Source organism: Hylaeus volcanicus, chromosome 2 (genome assembly GCF_026283585.1).
Source record: "Hylaeus volcanicus isolate JK05 chromosome 2, UHH_iyHylVolc1.0_haploid, whole genome shotgun sequence".
In the NCBI taxonomy this organism is placed as follows: Eukaryota; Metazoa; Arthropoda; class Insecta; order Hymenoptera; family Colletidae; genus Hylaeus; species Hylaeus volcanicus.
The window spans coordinates 7996628-8019668 of NC_071977.1; the positions used below are offsets into that span (position 1 = coordinate 7996628).

At 45.2% G+C, this 23041-nt stretch overlaps 1 protein-coding gene across 6 annotated transcripts in view; it reads right to left on the reverse strand.

Moving 5' to 3' along the window:
- LOC128884676 (methylcytosine dioxygenase TET-like) overlaps positions 1-23041 on the reverse strand; it is a 117517-nt gene that overhangs the window by 87699 nt on the left and 6777 nt on the right. For all 6 annotated transcript variants that reach the window (XM_054138205.1, XM_054138206.1, XM_054138203.1 and 3 more), the window contains one exon: positions 11404-13880. In XM_054138205.1, coding sequence (XP_053994180.1) covers positions 11404-12504 — 1101 coding nt within the window. In that variant the 5' untranslated portion in view covers positions 12505-13880. The remainder of the gene's footprint in view (positions 1-11403; positions 13881-23041) is intronic.

Sequence of the window (23041 nt, forward strand, 5' to 3'; positions counted from 1 at the left end):
TCGCCCCCCCACCATCTTCCCCTCGCTCTTTCTCTCTTGCTCCCTTCAATGCGCGATTGTACGTGCGTGCGCGCGCGTACGCTCTTGTTTAATGGTGGCTGTGTCGGTGTGTTACGGGGAGGCTGTGACTCATCCTGCGGGAGAGGGAGAAAGAGCTGCTGACGGGGGAGAGGATGGGGGAGGGAGCGAGTCCTGTTCCCGTGGCAGGAAGCAGCGAGTGGAGGCGGGGATCGATATATCGACTCGAGAAACGTTCCTGCCGCTAGCAGGACTGCGTAGATTCAAGGTCCTCTTTTTCTCTGCCCTTTCTCTCTCTCTCTCTCTCTCTCTCTCTTTCTCTCTCCACGCGTAAAACTGTAAATTCCGTTCGCTTGGGAGTCTTCGTTCTTCTCGACGCTGGAATCTCGTCGCTCGGGAGATATTTTATTTTTTTCGAATTAGTCCCCTCCCCTTCATCCGACCAAGGGTTACCATCCCTGGTTCGGGGTGAGAGAGTACTGGGGACACCTCGCAACCCTCCGTTGCGTGATTTTCAAAACAGAAACGATTTTGGAGTTATTTCTACGAGCAGAAGTGAATTAATAGAGGTGCTAGGAATAATAGATGCCCGTTTTGTTTACCATGTCTACAAAGTTGCAAAACCGTCGCAGGAAAATCAAGCGGGAAACTGTGAAGAATTTCATGTGTAACTATCCCTAAAAATGAACGAATGGAATCGTCTAATTTTGATGTTTTTTCAAAAAGAGCCAAAGTCTCATAAAGCAAACTGACTCCGAAAGCCTCTCAAAGAAAACCTTCCAAATTGTCTGTAGAGCTTTGTATCTGCATTAAACCAATCATTTCGGTTCGAGCGACTTTGTTGCGCCGACGTTGCAACAATTCGCCCGATGCGTCGTGGTCCACGTGACGTCCACTGGATGTCATCAGTTCAGCGAGCGCATCGGGCGAATCTACTGCGAGATGACGTCAGAAGGGACACGTTGAGAACATCCGGTAGCGTTAGACGGGACGCTCTTTCGCATTTTTTTTCCTCCCTCTGGCCTCCTATCGATTCGCGGTACGTCGCGGGAGACGCTTTCCGTCGAATTTCATGCGCCGACCAAATTTTTTTTTTCAGGGGGTGAAAAACGACGCGAATTGAATCTGATTCGAACGAGAAACGCGGCGCAATGACTGCGTCCTTTAAAATTGGATTCCTGAATAGCATTACGTCGGGAACTTATTGTGTTCTTCAGGGGTTCTCAACCTGAGAAAAATGGGGACCAATTCGATCGTAGTACGGGAGAAAATTTGATTTTTCTTGAGATACTCGAGGGAAGTGGTCTTTTTTTTGCGATTTGAAGATTATTGACTTCGTCAGGGATGTCAGATTAGATCGAATCATCAGTCTGAGGTGATTTCACGATTTCGTCCTTTAACATGTGAAAAATTGACTTTTCTTTTGACATGCAAGATTTTTCTTTCTTTTCTAGCGTAGGTAGGTTTTATTGAGTTGGTCAGGGATTTTCATCCCTGTGCATGAACGACTAATCTGAAATCTTATCGACGTCGTCCAAAGAATAATCGATTTTCACTTCCCCCTCTGGAGGATTATTCCTTTTTATCGATGGCGACTGTATTGACTCCGTCAGAGGTTCTCAAACCAGTCTCAATCTGAACTTCTTTAATCTTCTTCCACGGTTCTGTATTCTTCCATGAAAGAAATCTACTTTTCTTCCTATGTTCAAGAAGATTACTCTTTTTGATCGATGTAAAGTTTGTAGAAATCATCAGGGGTTCTCTATCTCACGCTTCAACTACATTTTTATTCCACGATATCTTCTACTTCTAGAAAGAATCGATACTTCCCTTCGCGTGTTCGCGAAGATTATACTTCCTTATCAATATGGACTTTGTTGAGTTCACGAGGGGTTCTCAATCTTAAGCATCGACATTAAATCCGATTACGTTCTACGATCACGTCCAGTTGGAGAAAAATTAATTATTCGTTCCATGGTTAAGAAGATTACTGTTTTTTAGAGGATTCTTCGAGCAAAATTCCTAGAAGAATCTTTATTTCTGGAAACGAATGTTCCTTTTTGAAAACATCGTTGTCACTGTTACGATTTAACAGTGTGACTCAAGTGCTAATGCCTAATTGTGTAACTTGCCATCCGAATGAGAAGAGAAATATCGTTATCGATAGTGGTAATTAAGATTCGTTCCAAGAAGAATACCGCGGAGAACGATATCTCCCTAGTGAATAATGGTAATTGAGATTTATTCGAATAACAGTGTCGAACATAACGATAGTCACGAGGAACGATATTTTTCATGTTAGAACTTTAGACTTTATTTTTCATAATAGACGTGTAAATAAAATCGAAATACTTGTGGGTCGTTAAGGGTTAATTTCTCCAATGAATAACAATGTGCAAAATTTGTTGACTACTAAACTTCGTATAATATTTAAACACATTGCAATGACCATCAGATTGAGACTTGTATGAATACAGATTCATTGTAATAGTGATCACTTTGAGAACTTCGAGGGTTGGTAATTCAATGTAACAAAATGATGAATAAGTATTTCTAATCAAAGTACAGTTATAATCGATTGCATGTAAAAAATAATAATTTTTTTTTATTATTGATTGCATCTAAAAAATAATAATTTTTTCTGAAACTCTCCTTTGAAAGTCGGCAGAGAAGCCAAGAGATTCGCGCCTCCTATCGGCTCGAATCTATCTCGCGTTACAGAAATCTAATTAGCGGGTAAAAGCAGATGGCAGCTCGTGTTTCGAAGGGTATTTCGCGGACCTCGAATATCTGAGCTCGATGAAAATCTCGCAACGAGATCTGCTCTCCTTTGATTCGCCATCTGCCGACTCGTGGCCACGCCAAGTACCTCCTCTATTTGCGAAACTGGTTAACGTCAATAGTTCCTTGGTCGCTGGTTCGGCCCAACGAGGTTTAATTTTAGTTAATCCTGATTTATGCGTGTGTGCATACGCGTGCATACAGTTTCACGTGTCACAAAGACGCAGTGTATCGATCGTGACCAACCAACTCCGTTTTACGATTCACTCGGCTGGGGCTACAGGGTTGCGAACGTATAATTCAACCTTGTGCCGGCTCATACATTTATGTATGTAGCTGTGAAACAGTGATAAGGAATACTTACATTATCTTACCTAACACATCTATACCTGAACTACGAAATGTCTAACAAGTACAACCAATAAATCTGTATACAACTACGTCTTTGGTCCTCTCGTTAGTCTCATTTTCTCCTTATTAATTTCTTTTTTTTTCTTCATTCTATTATTCTTTCATCTGCTCTCTCTTCGACTATTTTTTCTTCTTTTTGAATAGCTATAAAATACTAGAATATCAAGATATTGGAAGCCCAAGCCCCGAGCACGAATCGCAGGGACGCATGCGACAGCAGAACGAATCGGTGGCGTGGCACAGACCGTTTCTCGCATTGGTTTGAGAGCATCTGTCGCCGTAAGTGCATCTGCTCGCATTTAAATGGAGCGTTTCCCGATAATCTTTATGCGCCGTGTCGAACGAAGGAGGTCGACTTTGGCGCGAATTTAAGGACGCTTTGGCGCGCCGCTACGAGAGCTCGGCTCTTCGCAGCCCTGACCACCGGAAGAACATCTGTTATCCTGATACGTGTATCGAGCCTCGTTTATGCGTGCTTTACACCGTGTACCGAGACGGAAATGTTCGCCAAAATACGATTCCACGCGTCGAGGATAACTGTAATTTAACGGGTTAACTGGGGAAGTCGAGTTACCTCGACCGCTCGTGACCGGCCATATCTTTTCTCTATTTGTTCGCTTCTTTATCTCCCAGCTTGAGGATTCATGCAGGGTGAGCTCAGAAACTGGGACTAGTTTCGCCTATTTTCTAGGTAGGAGAAATCCTGCAGTGGTGATCTTATAAAATAATTTTTGCATAGGGAGTCTTATAGTTTCGTGATAATATTATTATTGATTATTATTGAGTATACTGTAGCAGGTAAGAAATCAACTAAGAGTAATATCGAGGGAGTTTTATAGAAAAGAGGGAGAATCGAGGAGAAATAATCACCAGGAAACAACAGTTGGCACGACCGCCAGAAGACAAGCGTAAAATCGTCTCAGGACCCTCGGCCCAGTTTTGTCCGGGATTAGGAGACACGATTTCCGCGTGTCGAGGTGAAGTCGCGCGGAATGCTTCAATTTTCGATTGGATGGCTCGGCGAACCGCATCTGCGAGGGGCTAACGACCGCGAAAAGAAGATTTTACCCTCCATTGGCCGTTCTCGAGCAGAAATACGTGAAATCATTGTCTAAATAATGATTTCGAATAACGAAGATCCACAGTTACAATAAAAAGTTGTTACTTCTGTCATTGGACAAATTTTGGAAGACAAGCGTGATTGCCTTCAATTCCATAACCGACAGTTCATCTTGATGGTCTAGTTAATTTAAGTTTAAATTAAATTTAAATTAATCTCATCGAGAACGTTCCATCATCTAATTACAAAAGAGTTCTAGAAGGTAGAGGTCACGTTCTTCGGGGTAGGGGGGGGGGGGGGAGGAATATTTTCGTCGTTTTAGTGGATATTTTGGGCACAAAAGGGAGCATCGCGGTGCGCCCGCGCGTCTCCTTCGCCCTAATAAGGGATATTAAGAGACTGTTGGAGCACCAGGAATCGATCGAGCCGAGGAAGTCGAAATATTCGTTCTATTTCCTGGCCGAGTCCCTAAAACGTCCTCGCGACCGTAAATTCACTTTCAAGACACTCCAATGCCGATTCCTTGAAGCTCCAATATCATTTTATCGATTCTGGCGAAAAAAGGGTTGATCAATCGACTCGATTAAGACGCCGGCTGAGAATTTGGATAAATTGGTCTTTCTCCCTCGACGGTACTTCCCCTCCTTCTCGCTCCGTCCTCCGGCTCCTTCCAGCCAGTCCGGTAAAAGGTTTCGCCCAGAGGGAAAGTGGAAAACCTGATTTCCCGAGGAGCGAGGCGAGGAAACGAGGCGGCGCGCGCGAAGACGTCGGCGACAACGAAATCGCGCGAGTAACGATCGGCCCTGCTACCTTGCCCTGGGTGTTGCTCGACCTTGGTCCTGGGAACACGCTCCTAAACGAACACATCTTGTGCTAGCATGATTACAATTTTTGCAACAGTCTTTGCAAGCAATTTATTTTAAGAATTTTAATAGTGCGCGACGCGTGAAGACTTATTCGCTACCTCTTACGAAACTAATGATAAAACATTTCTAACGAAATTAAGTAAGTTAAACATAAACAAACGACACCCACATTGGTTTAGAATTCCGTTGAGTATTCAACGAGTAAAATTGTCTTTTGCGAGGAGGGACGTCGCCTCGCAGGGAATTCGAGCGATCGATTCGCGAAAGGGGCGAAACGAATAATCGGCATCGGGCGGGCTTTTCGGTTCCGGTTTCTCGATAAATCGAAACTGTGCGAAGAAGCCCGTCAACGTTGAAGTCGAGAGAAAGAGGATCCGATTGCGTCAACGAGTGTTCGGTTACGCAGCGGCGACGAACTTGATGTTGCGCTCCCTGTGAACGCACGTCCAGAGACCAGAAATGGACAAAATTTTCATCTAGATCGAAATCTCGAGTGACAAGATAAAACATCGAGTTGGAGACTGTAAAGAATATTTGTTCTTATTCGTGAAAGTCACGGATTTATTTTCAAGCTCGTTCGAAGACTTCTTCAGGGGACAATAGTTATTGCACTGAATTATATATAAATATTGTTGTCACAATGACACGAGTTATTAACTGATAAAGCTATTTTTTGTACCTTTTGAGCAGTACGTTGTAATTTGTTATGATACTCTTCGACTCGAGCTACGAAGACACTCTTCAGGAGGCAATGATTAATACAACATATGATTAGTTATTAATAGACATGTGGATTTGATACATTTATAGCGTATGCGAGTATGAAAAACAGACGATAAACATATCTAGAACACGTGCACTTACGCAAAATGAAATATTAATATTGCTATGTTTACTTATGAATCACAATCCTGCGTATATGTTGCATATTAACATACATTTTTCTATTTTTTCATTTCATTAATGCATAAAACCCGCAGCCTATTTATTAATATAGGTTCGCGTTGCCAAATTATCGATCCTATAAATCGTATCTCACGTGGAACGGAGAGAAACTCGTCGATAACGCTCGCGAAACGAACACACGCGTCACGCGTTGTTTTTATCCGTTATCAATTATTCTAATAAAATTTCGCCCATCTCTGTCGAAGACGTCGAGTCGATCCGCGGCGTTATTCGCGAAACCGATAACCGCACGATGACCGGACACAATTGCCTGACTGCTCAGGGTTATCGTCCATCAGGCCAATCAACTCTGTCGCTCCTCGCGGCCGCGGGAAATAGCGTATCGCGATGAAAGGCTCATTCACATTTTTCCACGCCCTTGGAAAGTGAAACGAACGAACAATGACGAACTGCACGTGGAAACAAGCGAACCGCGATGCTGGACGCACGTGGTACCTCCCATTGTTCGCGTAACCGCGATAGTTATTAACCCTTTCGCTGCGCAGGGAGTATATACTCGTCTTCGAAAATTAGGCGAAAATAAGTCCATTTTCCCAACGTTCAATTAAATTTTAACACGTTGACTGCCGGATTAATATGTGAAACTTCCTACGGGGCTCAAACTTTGTTTCTATACAATTAGATATTATGTACCCCAACACTCGTGGTTGTGCTTATTTTTGCAACTTCTTTAAAATTTACCAATCCTATCCAGATTTACGTGAGGATCCACCGACCCATCAAAAAACCGAAATTTCGGGAACGCAAGACTGTTAAGTTTCTACTTTCTATTTTTGGAACTAAACATGTAAAACGTACAATGTGCAATTTTGATATTGCAAGTATTTGTGGGTTTCGAAATAAAAAAAAAAGTGAACCGTGATGTTCTTTATCGCATCGCTCAGCTGCGCTGGTACCGCGTAGGTCACGCAGGATCTAGTAGTTTTCCCTCTGCCCTTGGCCTCGACACGATCAATCGGGAAACACTCGTGTCCTGGATGCGAGCGTACGCGTCGCATCGCTGGGACCCAATTGCGCGGCAAATTGCGTACTTCGAATTGAATCCCGATACGCCAACAGCCCTGGAGAGAATTTCGATTCGGTTGCAAATGACGGGAACGTCCCTATTATGGCGTCGCTCGAGCGTCGAAAACAAACCTACATTTCCCGATACTTGCTTTCCACCGAACAGGAGCACATGAACATTCATTCATTTGTCTCTTATCAGTAATGCATTTGTCGCGATGAGGGAGACAAGTTCTTGTCTAAAAGGGGGGAAAATGTCGGGTGTAACAATAAAAACAGAAAGATTTCTGATCGCCTCTCCATTGAAGTTACAAACTCTCCGGAAAAGGGGACTATAACAACCCCAATAAAATACAAACAAAAGAAAATGAATTCCAAATTAAAATCCCTTTATCATTGTCACCATCAACGCCATGATCATTCCAAAGAGATGGAGATTGCATCACATTAAGGACAACTAAGATACGAAGAGGATCGTATAAAAAACGACGACTTTATCCGTCACCTCCCCCTTTCCCCGTGTAATTGGCGACAAGCACGTGTGAATGGCCACCGTCCCGCGGCAACGTAACGCGTACGTAACACCCGCGTAAGCGGTCGCGTGGGCGTCGACGCGTCTTTCGGTGCGGCATGGGCGAGCATTCGCCGCCCCGACGATAACTCAGCGCGTCGTCATAACCTTGGCACGAAGAACCGACGACGCGGCCAATTAACCGGTTCGCGCAGACCCACGATTCCCCAGGGGAGTTGTGCCCGCGTATCGATCCAATTGCAACGAAGCCCGCCAACCGTCAAACGTTTTGAAGGGTCGACTCGATGTCGGAGGGCGAGGGCAATGATGCCAATCGCGGATCGCGATTCCTCCTCTCGAATCGCGGAGTTACACCCTTCGAGAACACTTCTACGCTCGGAATACCGAACAACGAATGTTTTTCGTTTAGCATGATTGCTTTGTATGCGTAAGAAGCAGGTGTAGGAGTGCTGGAGGTAGTTTACTGCTGGGGATGGATCTTGTTCTCAAACAGTGGCATATTCATATTTATTTTAAGTTCTGCTTCTATCTTATATTTTTCTTTTTTAATTATCAAAAGGGTAGAAAATTGAATTTCGACTCATAAATGAACTTTTCTGAACTGCAAAGACTCGCACAAAATATCTCGATTGGATTACCCTACTTGGTACTCAAGAGGAATGCTTCCACCCACCACCATTTGCTAAATGAATATTCAGAATTCCCCCAAAAATAAGAGAGAATGCTCCCATTGATCCGGAAAAGCGCGCAAGGATGAAGGAAGTCTCCCTCGCGTCGGGGAATCGGGTCAAAACAGCCAGAAAAACGATAAAAATTGGGGCATCGTCGGACGGGCTCTCGACGGCAGGTGTACGATGAACTCGAAGGGTGGCCGCTTGTTTCGCGAGCAGAAAGACAGGGGGGAGGCTTTCCCTCGGGATAAAGAGGGTGTTAAGATCTGGAAGGGTGCGGGTTGTTGTGACGGCGGGCCTCTGCATGGTCTTCGGCTCGTGCCGGTGTTTCGCATCTATCACTCGCGTTTCTCTTCCAGTTTTTCCTTTGTAGGCTCCCGTGCACCCCGATTTCCATTGGGGAGGACGTTGAGAACGTTTCGAGCGGACTGTGAATTGGGTGAATCGAATTCCTGAGCGAAGAAACCGAGACCAACTATTCTTGTCAATTTTTTCAATAATTTAATGTAATCGGTGCTTTTAGTGTCACTAGTGTACACACACGTAGTGTATTGGACAGTGATCCTTTGATGAGTAATGCAAACGGTCTTTGTTAAGCACAGTCTTTAAATTGTATTAACGTTCTGATTTTTAATTTTTGGAATTTTCATTCAAGAAAACTCAATTTTTTGGAGCTATTCATAAATCTACCCTTGGCATTTCGAGATATTGTTCATCTACGCTCTGAAACAGTCTGCATTCCAATGAAATGTCTACAGTTTCAACCTGCAACGAAAATTCTGGTTTCCTCGACGATTACTAAATTAAATGGAAAAAATAATTTGCTCCAAGAGCATTTAATAAGAAACATTTCACGCTCGATGGGAAGGAAACGTCGCCGCTCGACGGCATTGCTCGGCAATTCCGTTGTAATTATGATCACCTCGAGGCCAGACGCCGCGTCTCCGTTTTAATAAGGCGTAAAAAGGAGAGGTTTTTATCATAATCGTCCGTCAGGATTATAATGGTGGCGGCGGTTAAGGTGAGTCTCCGATATCGTGACAGGGTCGCCAGCCAGCGATCGACTTCGAGAGAGAATCGCATGTTATTTTCAGTCGACAGGCTATCATCGAGCGGAACAACAATTTTCTCGTTTAATCGCGGCTCATCACGAGATGCGGTCTGCCTACGCACAACTGTCCGTGAAAGTCACGACAATAGCTGTCAGTGACTCACTTAAGGTCAGCTTGGAAAGTGGCACGATAAAGCCCAAGAGCGAGAGAACTACGTGGGATCAAAATCTTCCAGGTCCATTGGTTGATAAAATTTTCCAGATCCGAAAAGGAAGGCCAGAAGCTACTCCATTTGTTGCAACAAACATCGAAATACAAGAAGCAGTATCGCGTCTTTAAGAAGAAGCATCTAAAAGCCTCGAACTCGATATTCATCCTAAATGTATTTGCCACGGTAGGCACGAGTTTAGAAATGTTTTACACTAACAGAAGGAAACGTAAACTACAAAAAAAAAAACTCGAAATCCAGTGCTTCAACCTCAAAACTTGCTGAATATCAACAAATCATCGAGGCATTTATATTTGCAAAAGTATACCAAGAAAAACAATCTACCCGTGAAAAATGTAGAAACTCCACTGCTCTTAAATAACAGGAAAAGAACAATGAGTGGAATCGATTCGTTTCTAATTGTCAGACGCGCGAGCGTTTATCGCGTAGACGGGGCGAGGTGTTGGGTTGTATCGACAGCAAACAACACGTTTGTTTCCGAACGAGCCGCAGTTCGATACGCGATTATTATGACCCGCGACGAGCCTTGAACTTGCCCTACGATAAGCAGAGCTGCTTACGAGCCGCCGCCAACCGCGGCTGTTTGTTGCATAGCAATGCACGTACCACACATGCTCGTACACTCACGCAGAGAGCTGCCTCGCGACTTTGCCATTAAATTGACTCGCGTCAGGGTACAACGACCTCGTGCTCCAAGTTTTCAAAACGAGCTCGAACTATCGCAGCCGCTAACTTTACGATCCTTTGATATTAGAGTAGTTTTCTTGATTGGGTGGCGAGGCATTTTTTTATTTATTGCACCGCTCGAGGAGTGCAAAATATTTCACTGGGATGTACACAAATATTTCCTATTTTGATTGCAAAAGAAATTTATATGTTATGTACAATAAATATTTTTTGAATGTTTCCAGCGCACCGAATATCATAAGTAATAATTTGTTAACACATTTGAATAAAGATCTTAATCAACCAATTCGATTTTGACCGAATTACAATCAAAACAATACAAATTTTTTCTTTCGTTTTTTCCAGAGGGGACCCTTTTTAAAATAAATTTGGACATCGATGACTCAAATTGTTTGTCGGAGCATTCGCATATGGGGTTCGTATCCGTCGCTGGGAAAAGCGAGAGAGCAGCCGAACAGCCAGCCGCCAGCGCCAGCCAACGAGGCAGTCAACCCACCAACCCCCTATTCAATGTCGCTACAATAATAAACCACCTCGGTTATCTGTATTTCTGTATTTCCCTCTGGGATTCTCAGCACATTCAGGCATCGGGGCCAAGTTCAGACTATATATACACACGCCATTCTATAACGCGGTTGTGTCAGCGTTTATCCTCCACCCCTGCCGGTCTCCGCGATTCACACCCTTTCCCTAGTGCGCGCGTGCACCAGCATTTTCCCGAATTTGGACCAAGCCAACGACGTCGATCCACGGAGAAGACGAAATTAATTTTGTCTAGCTTGTGATGTAAACATAAGGCGCAAGCATCTTACTCTATGGTACGGTAGAACCTTGATTATTTCCTAGGGCATGTTGCCGTTGCTATCTGATAATTATAGAGAAGACGTAAGCGATAATATTTAAATTGAGCGATAGTAGTTAAATCTTGGGTACTGCAAGAACTTCAGCCCCATTGCCTTGCAACACCCGAGGTCCTACCGTACCAAAGGACGAAACTTTCTAATAGCAACCTGTAGAGCTAGTCCAATCGACAAGACACATGACCTAAAGGACCTCGTTCACCATCTATCCTGTCTACCCTAAAAGGACCCCCGAAACAGAAGCTGAAACAAAGGCTCCACTGACCTTCTTCTCGGTGAGTTTCTCGCACCGCCTCATCTTGCAGATCTGGTGGCTCTTGTCGTTTCTGCAGGGCGCGCAGTCCCCGCAGTTGTCCTTGCGTTGGCAACCGATGCACTCCCCGCACCTTTTGCGCTTCTTCTTGGCCGGTTTGTCGCTGAGTCCGCCGTCCCCGTCGGGATCCGTCATCCCTCCGCCCATGTGATGCGGTCCTCTGTTCGCCGTCGAGGAAACGGCGGCCACTTGCCCCGAGCTCTCCACGTTCCCTGCTCCAGCGCTGTCCTCCGACTCCATGGAGCCGGCGCGTATTTTTCTACGTTCCTTCTTGCGGCCGTCGATCCCGATCGGCCTGGACGTGGGCGTGGAGTCGAGTACCGTGGACATCGGGTTCTGGAAGTTGGCGTGATGCAACTGCGGGTACTCAGGCTTGACCACCGTCAGCACGGTGTGATGGGGATGTCCCGGGGGCGGTGGCGGGAACGCCTGGACGGGGCTCGAGCCTAGCAATTGTATGTGCCTCTCATCTAGTAGCTGCTGCTGAAGGGCGGGCACCTCTCTGGCCTGGACGGGCGCGGGCACCAGGGGATACCCAACGCTACCTCTGTGCGGATGAGGCGCCGGTAGCGGTGTTCCGAGCGTGTGGAAGCTGGGCAACCCGACGGCCGACGTGACAGGTGGCGAGTGCGATATCGAGGCTGGCGACAATGGAGTGAGCGCCGTCAATTGGGGTTCGGCTTCGCTGGGAGCTGTGAATTGGCTGGCGAAGCTTGGCAGACCCTCGCCAGGTCCACCGCCGGCGTTTTTCGACTCCCAGGGCCTGTACTGGCTGGCCAGCACTACCTCGCCGCGAGAGTCGATCAGTCGGCCGGTCAGGCCCTCGTAGTAGTCCCAGGAGGACGTCAGACCCAGCCCCACGTCCTGTGGGTGAAGAGTGGTCAGTGTCGTCGAGCTGTCCATCGCGTTGTCCCCGGCGAAGCTGCTGAACGGCGGCAGGTGCCGCGCCGGATCACCCGGACCAACCGAGCTCGGCGAGGTCGCTACCGCCGCCGGAGGGCTGCCTGCTACCCTCTCGGTGGCGCCGACCTCCTTCGTTACCTCTGTGCTCATCTTCCCCGTCGCGTCATCGCGACTCGAGCCCCCTGCTCGCAGGAGGTTCGCGTTACCGTTCCACTAGGTTGCTTCGTTGTCTCCTCTGGCTGGATGGAACACCTCGCTCGCGGAACACGACCCCTCGATCCCTCTAGGATCGTGACTGGACGCTCGTTAGCCGAATCGACCGCTCGCAGCACCTTGACATCTGGCTTGGATCGGGATCGCAATTCGCCAAGTTACTTTTACTGGAAGAATTCCTCTAGGAGGAACGTTCGAATGGCTACGCTGATTTATTTGCCTCGCCTGATTGGCTCCTCGGTATTATCACATGTACTCTGATATCTTCTTGGTACGCGTCAAATTTTCTGCTTCTCTAGGTAGAATTCTTCCTGACTCTATCACTTGTACCCGTCTTCCCTCGATTAATCCTCCCTTCTATAGTTTGCCCTCTTAGCTTTATCTCTATCTCTCGCGCGCACGCTCGTATCCTCACTTGCTCGCTTGCTCCTCTACCTCTACCACTCTCTATCTCTATAACTCTATTTCTGTCGTTTGTACTCAACAGGTTTAGGCTACGAACTGAAGTAGATCGGTTTCTCTGGGAGTAATTATGCGCGAGTCCCCCCGTGTCTCTGGATATATAGGGCGACCTGCGTTTCCTCCGTCTGCACTCGCTTTGGATGGGACTTCCCGATAGACACTCGCTCGGTGGGTGCGTTCTTTTCGCTTTTCTCTTTCTTTTCTTTTCTTTTTCTTCAAATTGTTAACCCTTACTTAGTGCTTAATTAAAACTTCTATATAGCTTAGAAAAAACTTTGTCGGTCGGTTTGCTCTTAATTTATATCTGCTCGCGAAGAGATCGACGATGCGTCCCCCTCGCTGGTTAGTGAGTATCGTTACTTGCTGAGTGATTAGTAGAAAAATGAAATGGTAGATTCTTTGGTTTACGGTTTTTCCCCCCTTTATCGCGCAGTTTTTATACTATCTTTCGTATCGTTTCAGCGTTTTCCGTTTTCTTTCCTTCTCTTTTTCTTCTTTAGCTCGTTTGTCTTTCCTCTTCCTTTTTGTTTGCTCGCTTAACGATCGTTACTTGTTTCCCTTTCGTCTATTTGATTTGGCACTGGCGGACTTTTTATTTTTGTTCACTTTTTGTTATTTACTTCAGATATAATTTGTACACTAATTAGATACTATAGCTCTTAATCCTTTGTCGTCTTCCTCTTCTTCTCGAACCTAAGCTCTTGGAATATTTTTTTTTTCTTTTCTCGTTTTGTTTATCCTTCCCCTTTACGTCGATATAAACACACTAATTACTTCTTTCGCGCTTCGTAAGAAAATAGAAATCACTTGAGGTTAATGTGGCTTGTTAGAAGGCGGTTGATTTGTACGATCTGAAACAGAAAACGGTACGTTCATGTTAGAAACCGAGGAACACACGATTTCGTTTGCAGTAAAATATCGCGCTACGCGTCTCATACTCTCTACTATCGTTCACGCTATCCTCTCTCACACGTCAAGATTCTGTAGAATATTCTGTATCTTAGGCAGAAATTTATTTTTTTATTGAATAGTGACCAGTAAATTTTTGTTATTTTTATAGCGATAATGTTGAGATAAAAAATGGGAGCACAAACGCGACGATGAGGGATATTTATCGAGTCCTCTCGGTTCGCCGTGGTCACGTGAGGCGATCGTGAGCGAGAACGTGACACGCGAATACGTGGGAACGTGTCATAGACGTTACCATAACGTGACCATCGCTAAGCCAAGGTTACTATTACGTTCGGCGTGTCTGCACACCTACTCGTTCGCTTTGATACCCGCGAATGTTGTGCCCTAGTCCCTGGACGGTTCATTCACGTTGCTTAGAGCCAGTGACGATGGCTACGAGCTCTTCGCGTCTCTCCTTTCCCTTTCCCCTAAACGTTCACGCCTTTTAGATCCTGGTATTCGACGCTCGCGCGAATCGAGCAACGCTTGTTAAGAAAAGCTTGAAAGTGAGTTGATGAATCAAATAAACGAGGTAGATAGTTGGTGCAAGGTTTAGGCCTTTTGTAGCGTATAAAAATATGATCTACATCAGTGTTCTTTAACTTTGATTTCATGCTTTAGCTGGCAGTCGACGTTCTACATCAAGCAATTATGAGAATTTGGAGTATCCGGAATTTAAAGTGAGTTGCTAGAGATTTAAACAAAATGATTAATTCTCGAAGAACGTAATTACTAAACAGACTGAACACGACACGTTTTGATCTCGTACATCGCGGCTCGTTTAATTCCGAGGCAAATTATTACAAAACTCATTGGGCTAGATAGTAATGAATCATCGACGCTCGACTGACCCTTGAAGGGCTTCGGTGAGTTTTAGTAGACAACTATACTACGGAGAAGCTTTGCGAGTGACACCTGTGGAGTCATCGGGAAAACGTTGATGAAAATCAGCGTGGTTCCAGAGGCTGCTGCTGGACAGATAGAAAAATGTGGTTGGTCCTGTTGCGTTGGATTCTCTAATTTTATTTCGTTGGTGTTGCTAATTAGTTTCGAAATTTGTACGAGTATTCTAGACAGTTTTATTATTTTAATTATTTTTCATTATTTCATTACTGTTTCCAGATCACTTGACTGCATAAATGTAACCAAGAAATTCTCCCTCAAAATCATTCCTAGATTCCTCGTTAACTTTCCAAGATTCCGAAGAGGATCTAAAGCTACGATTAAAAGAGATTAATTTAGTAATAAAACCAACTATTCAGTATCTCTAATATAGTTCATCTGAATTCCACCCAGCCACTGCTATCACGTCCCTCCAATCTATCCACAATCCCAAAGAACTATCCCGCCCTTTAACGAGCGTGTATCTCTTCCCGGTGATCAACGATTGACCTTCTCACGCCCTCGACGTTTAATCACCCCCGAAATCCCCATTCAATTGCTCGATTCGACGAGAGCGTTGTTCGGAAGAGGTTCCTAGCCATCGTCGAAAACGGAGGCCTCGATGTTGGTCCTCCGTGAGATATCGACCGCCATTTAGCCCCCTTCATCCCTCTGTCCTTCTCCATCCCGTTCGTGGCGCACGTAGCACGCGCTACTCGCGCAACCTGAACTCTGTAACACGTACATCTGCACACGCGTGGGCCGTGTCACTCCAATGCATCCACGTCCGCACGGAAACACACGCAAACACGGGCTGGTCGCTTTTGCAAAGCGGTGGATGTACATAATACCTGGTACATAGAGTGCAACAGCTCTCGCTATCTCACGGGCGCTTTTCCAACCCCCATTTGCACCCACCCCCGCGCCCTGCGTCTCCCGCCGCAAAACTCTCTCTAATAGCTTTACTACAGCTGTGGCCGCCCGGAGCTTTCGCTATCGTTGGAAACTTGTACTGTCGTTTCACGTGCACTTTCCCTTCCCGCCGGAGCAGCGCGCGAATTAAACCGCGAAAATCCCGCTAGACGCGCGTGCCGTTTCCCGCCCACGCTTCGACGCGCTCGACGCCGCGCGTTGCCTCGCGAGAGGGTGTCGAGGGACGATTAGGACGAGATGCTCGGCAAGACTGAAGGGATCCTTTGGTGGCTTAGGAGTGAACGCTTGGGGCGAAGGTTCGTTGACCTCCGAGGTTCGGGTTCCACGATTATAAGCGGTGACTTTGAAACTGCTTCGCCGAGGAGTGGGAATTTTTGGGTACTTCGCCGCGTAATTCCGAGAGTTTAGATCGATCAAGTAAGGCGTTTAGAGATCGAAACATGGAGATTTGACGGAGGTATTTAGAAAATGCAAGGGGTATGAGTATAATGAAATTTATCCGAAGAGGAAGGGCTTCAGCCTTTTTGGTTCTGAATTGAAAACTCCGTTGCTTATTTTTCGTTGTGCGATAGAAAACGAGAATTTATAGTGGAAGCTCCAGAAATGAATCGATTACAAGGAAGAAATGTAATTACATACAAATGCACTTCTTTTAAAATACTAAGTGAGTGTTTGATAAGAAGAGTTTTTAGTAAGGATTTTAATACTCGAATTTTTGACATATCTGCGCTTCTCTACGAAGCGTAAAAATCGAGGAAACCGCTATCGACGTTAACGAGCGTTACGCGAGTCATTCAACGAGAAAACAGACCGATCGTTTGTTCCAAACGCCACGCCTATTGAAAAAGCCAATGATCGCGAATTGTACGCAGTCAGAATAATAAGATAATACTGTACCTCTTAATTTAAAAAATTAACCCGTTTGATAAATTAAGAATATACTAACGAGATGAATGAAATATTTATTCCGCAGAAGCAAAACGTTGCTTCGATCTGATGGAGAGACTAATTGCCTGTTAGAAATCGAAGACACGAGACGAGGCTGCTAGGTTTGATGTCGAAACACCTGCACAAGAGATCAGCGCGCAGCCCACAGGCGATTGAACTTTCCTAGAGGTCCATAAATCTAGTCTAGACTGAATACCGCGAACTTTAGTCTTTAAAGGTCGCGAAACTCGCTGCGCTGATAGCGCACGAGCGCCGGCTTTGGCGTTCGGCTGCGTTCCCTTCGATAAAAAGTCATCGCGCACGGAAAGAAATTCGAAGAAGTCGGTAATCCGTGTCCCGGTGGCACATGCCCGAGCAGATATAAATTGCTATGGCTAGTTGGAATCGCGGCTGAAATCGATCCGGCGTGTGTCTTGCCGAGCTGGCGCGAAACTTTCCAACTTCTGCGAGATATTTTATCGTTTCGAGCGATCCTGCCAGCGCGAGATATAAATTAAAGCTATCTTCTGAGTGCTTCTCCGTTTTCTTGCAAAAGGAAACCGTTGGCGTCGAAAAAATAAGCGGGGCAGACTTTCTCAGGGGGGTGCAGGGGGTTGGATATTTCAGAAAATTGGAAAAGTATAGATTAAGCGGAGGCTTTAGAATAAGTATAAAGAAGGTTGAGAATTTTGGTTTTTAGTAACAAGAGGAGACTGTCGTGGTGGAAACTTAAAAGAGACTATTTCAAGTTTAATTGCAATTATGCTATTGTAGAATTTCATCTAAAATTTCACCCCAACAAATTCATCAAATTCTTATTTTATTTTCCGTTCTGGTGGAGCATTCCATGGAATTGAATGTGCACGGATAACGCGACGAAATTTCTGCAAAAACAGCTGGCGCCTCTCGTCGTTGCACTTTCGTCGAATCGACCATACGCTTTGTAAGCGCTACAAAAATTACGAGTCTTGTATTTCTGAATAATTCTGACGAAAGAAATCATATATTTATCAGTAACGTTCAAACTACGTTCTTTACTCCGTTTACTATTCATTGTTTACTCTACTTACTCATCATTGTTTCTTCCCAATTATTTTCCGTATCTTTTTATATCTACTACATGTTTAAGCATAGCCAATTACTACAAGATACAATGGTTCGAGGTAAATTTGAAATTTTGCTGCGAGAAGTGTCTGATTTCGCGTGGAATGGCTCCGCAAGCGTCGAGACAGACGCCGAAGGAACGATATATCCCGTCGTCGGATTCTTTCGTCGGTTGGAACGCAGGACGCCGTTTCCCAGAAGCGCGTGTACAAACCCAGCTGGCCGACAGAAAGAGATCGGAGATTCCGCACGCTTGGAATTAATATTAGACGGCGACGAGTTGCGCGCCATCGAAAAAACCGAGCCAACCGAGACTGCGCGCGAGCTGCCCGAGCCCTTTATGCGCGCGGAATATTCTCCAACCGCGTGGAATATATGCAACATAGTGGCTAGGAAGAGAATCATTCCCTATAAAATTTAATGTCGGTGATGCCTCGCGTGTAGAAATCATCAAACTAAAGAACAGGGTCGAAGAATGACAATTTTGGGAATAAAACTTCTTCGTATGTATCTGATCTATGGTTCTAAGAAATTAAACAATTTTTTCCTAAATTATTGTCCCCCTTCCTACGTTTTTTTGTAACGAGTATTTAAAGTAAATATAAGCATTTATACTATTAACAACCATTACAGCATTAAGAGGCTCGTTAATACACTAAGCTGGGAGAACAAGTCGGTGATACCTATCTGATTATGCAAAGTGTGACTCCGACTTGAGATCGTCGAAGGTAATCGATACAAATTCTCTTAATCGCTCCCTATTAATAACCTCTTTGAAAATGTCAGCTATTCTTGTCAATGCAAGGTTGACTTTGTTAAGAAATTGTACTTCTTCCTGTTGCAACTTTCTAATAACGTCCTATGCTCGCTTAACAATTTCTTTTTATTTCCGCTGCGTAGATATCTCCTGAAGTGTGGATTATCGGTGGGATATTTCTATTATCACCCACCTGTGATATGTAGTACAAATAGGATTCTCAGAATGTGCAGAATTGTATTATTAAATTGTTTTCATGATTACGCATTCAGATTCCTCATTATTATCAGCCTGTATCGAGCAGTTACGGCTGACTCGAACTTCTTTGTTTCACTCAAGTTCAGCGTCGCGTCGCATTATCATGGTGTGGAGAGAGGTTCATGTGAGTAACTTAACACGTGGCGCAAGTGATCTTTGATTCAATCGGTCCATGTTTCAAATTTCCCTTTCTAGCCCTTCCTCGTAAGATTTCTCCAGGATTATTTCAATAAACGATGCTGGATTTTTAGTCTCGTGTACTCCAAAACCGTATGTGCTCCAAAAATCCATTTCGTTACTTAATCTGTGAGACATGGCACACGTACCTTTTCGAAAAACACAACAAAATCTACCCAGCGCGGAATTAGTGTTCCATGCACTCTTTTCACACGACCTAAAGCCAAGAAAAGTTGGGAGCCACTGAGTTGGACTACACCATCTATCAGTAGGAAGGAGGAAGAGTGGATTCGGGCCGATTTCGTCGTCGAGGAAGCCACGACACCGGGGGGGATGCCAACCAGCAAAAAGAATCGGCTCGAGTCAGCGGGTGGACGATTATTATTCGGGCCCCGTTCCCCCTTATCTTCGTTTCCGCAGGCGTAAATCCGCGATAAGGCCTGTTTTTCGCGACCGTTTCGCGTCGCGCTAATTTCAGCGTTTACGGACGAGGGGCAAAAATGGCGCCGGTGCCCGTTTCGCTACCTCGAAAAAAGAAAACGCAAAGAGCGGAGAGAGAGAAAGAGAGAGAATAAAAAAGAGAAGCCTCTCCTCTCGCGGCGGTTCGGAGCAAAAAAGCTCCGGGTACACTTTCGCCGACCTCGTGGTGGCTAGCGCCCGCGCACCCGCGCTCTCGCTCGACTCTCGCGACAAAGGCTGCTTGATTCAAGGTCCCACGCACACGCGCGAGCGAATCGCGTACACGCGCGAGCACGAATGCACGCGCTAGTACCAGCGCATGCCGCCATCGGCGTCGTCGAACGTCCTGGCGCCCTGCACCACCATCATCGACATCCAAAATGGACCTTGGGTGCTCCAAAAATGGACTCTATCGCGAATAGGAAGACTGAGGGGTTGAAGTTTGAGTGATTGACCTAACGATAAGGTTATTTTGTCTTAAGGAAGCAGGAAGTTGGAGTTGGAGTCAACGTCACCAAACGCCTTAGAGCACCGACCCCACTACCATCCAAAATGGCCCTTTATTGCGATTTGGAAGACTGAGAAAAAATTCTTCTGTTTTAAAGACAAACAAGGCCTATGTTAGGGTGTGTGGCTTCAATTGAGATTTTGGCTCCAAACGGTGATGCAACCCTTAAAAAGGTAGAAATAACAACCAAGCAATTCGAACTACAAATAGTACTCCTCTCAAATTGCAAAACAAGGACTGCAAAAGTATTATATCGGAATTGAAAAGATTCGAGGAGAGGCGAAAATCGGCGAATGATCGACCGGTTTGTAAGAAAAGTCGGAGTGGAGCATCGGAAAGCGGCATTAAAACCCGCGTTGAGTATCAATAAATAGCGAAGAAAGAGACCGTGATAAGTGACGTCACCCACTTACTCGAGTCATAACAATACTGTTTTTGTAGCAGCCGATTACTATAGCATCCTCGGGACTATAACTTATTCATCCGCTGAAAGCTACGGCCTCGCATACTACGCCATTGATAACCTCTCTTTGACGCGAGCGCGTTTGCTGTCGGTACACCGTTACAAGCCACCGTTCCGCCGATTATCGATACATGCAATTCGTCAACAAACGTTCGCCAGCCGCTGGAACCGGTTCGACGATCTGTTCACCCCCAAACCAGACACGGGGCAAACGTAAATACCATGGGTAACCATTAAAAAACACATCTGCCTATGCGTTACGGGTCACATAAAAATGAAAATTTCGACAACGGAATTAACTTTCTCTGGGTTCGTGTAACTTTCAAGCCACACGCTAATATATCGACATTTCACCAAAGGGTTAATAACGATTAAAATTATTGCCTGGTGTAAACTCAACCCTTTGTATTTAATTAAAAATTGAGGAAATTAGAACTAATAGAAGTCGATGAGTCGCGATCTAAGTTCAAGCTTGTACTGATAAAGATATTTCTATTCCTCAATTTTCATTTCCCCTGCCTCAACCCTTCCTCTATCCAATTTCTAATCGCTCGAAGAAGACACCAGACTTCTTTCACTTTAATTCTTTCCCCTAGCATCTTCCTCCACCATCAGTTTCATCCTACGCGTTACAAACTCACTCAGAAGGTTCACATCTTTTAATAATAATAATAATTCTGCTCTATCACGTTCCCAGGAGCGCCCAGATCTCACTTGTTGCTGCGAGTATCGGCGTCGAAATCGCTTGGACGGAACACGGCCCATATCGGTTGTGCGACGCGATGCATTTACGGCACTGCGTGCACCGGGTGTTCCTCGACAACAGACAAACGCACTCGAGTGCGCACTGATTCGCGCACTCGCTCTCGCGCACGGATACGCTAGCGTGTACATATGCACGCGTTGTTCGCGAAGCCTCGCGAAGCGGACCACAGCTGGTGTACCGGCGCGAACACCGTCGGCCATGTACAGGCCGTTCGTCGTAGTTATTGGACAGCATTTTTCTCGCTACAAAGGAACAAGTAAAAAACTTCTTTGGAAAATGTTCAAGATAGGAAACTTCAGGTCAGTCGAAGCCGAAGATTTTGCCCAACTCTGGTACATATCAATGATATCATGTTATAGATTTCATTCGTGTTAATCATTTCTTTATATGTTCCAGAGAACCCAAAACCTGGAGTGGGGAACGTTCTAATAAACCTTGTTTAAACTGTAGTACGATGATCGTGAACTGCAATTATAATCAACCCGTGAATCCAACCTTCAATTCCAGAGATTGTTCAAGAAATAAGGCTACCTATACAAAATCCAGTCGAGTGATCATCATCTCGTTTTTTGGAATCAAATCGTCCCTAATCGTGCCATGATCACCGTCCCACCCTGTGCGCGACCGGCACTGTATATGCACACGCACGTGCGCGGGCACGAAGGCGCTCTGTGATGCACAATTGCACATGCGCGATCGCAACATCATGGGATGTACCGCAAGTACGTCGTAACGACGCGTATCGGGCGATCATCGCACGCGACATCGCCAAACGGGGTCCACGACGTCGCTGACGATGCACGCCGTCAGGGGGGGAGAGGAGGATCGATCGTAAACGTTCACGAAAGGGGGATGTTCGGTTTCGAATTGATATTAGATAAAATTTTGTTAGAATAATGGAAACATACTAGTTATTCGTGATAAAGGTTTCTTTAACTTTAAGGATTTCGATAAATAATGAGAATTCTCTCGATCAGAATTGTCGTCGTGGATTAGGTTTTACTTAACATGGTTGTGTCTGTATATATGTATTGATATTATCTAGTAATCCCAGCAGAGGGATAATAACGTCATACGATAAATTATTGGACTCCTAAATAAGTGAATTTTTCTGGTACCTACACACACCCGAAATCGAACATGTGAGACCGGAGGATAAGATACTTGGTAATGTTTGAACTTGGACGGAATAAACTATGAATATTCAGTGTATTATTTATACAACAATGAATCAATCTTTCGCAAGAATTTATAATCCCTACCAGGAGGAGAGACGCGCGTCGAAAGCCCAGCAGCGTGGTATCCGCGTGTCGAGGTGCGTAACGGTTCGTCTCGGTGGGGGAAAAGAGGGGCGGGCGTACTGTTAAACACACCCACACAGGGACATGATATCGGAAATGATATAAAATTGCGTCGAGCGCGCCGCTGATATTTAAATTGGTTCGCTAAACCACGGATTAATGCGCGCAACGACGTCCGACAGCCCACGCAGCGGGCTTCGAAAAAGGGCGCACCAGAAAGGAAGAAAAAAAAAGAAAAAATACGCTCCGCTGGCCGATCGGAGCGGATCGTTGGAAACGTTTCGCGTCGATACCTGTTCGAACGTTGGACAGGTGTTCCGCAAGGCTTGCACGGGTATATTTCGTTTCTTTATCGGCGTCAGATGGAACTCTGACCAACTATGCTAAAGTATGCGTTTCGTTCTTTGATATATGTGGAATTCAAATTCAAATGTAGTTTTCATTGGTTACTTGTGGTATAATAATGCTGTAAAAATGTTCTCATCTCTTGTTGTTGCAGAATTTGAAAGTGATACCAAGAATATAA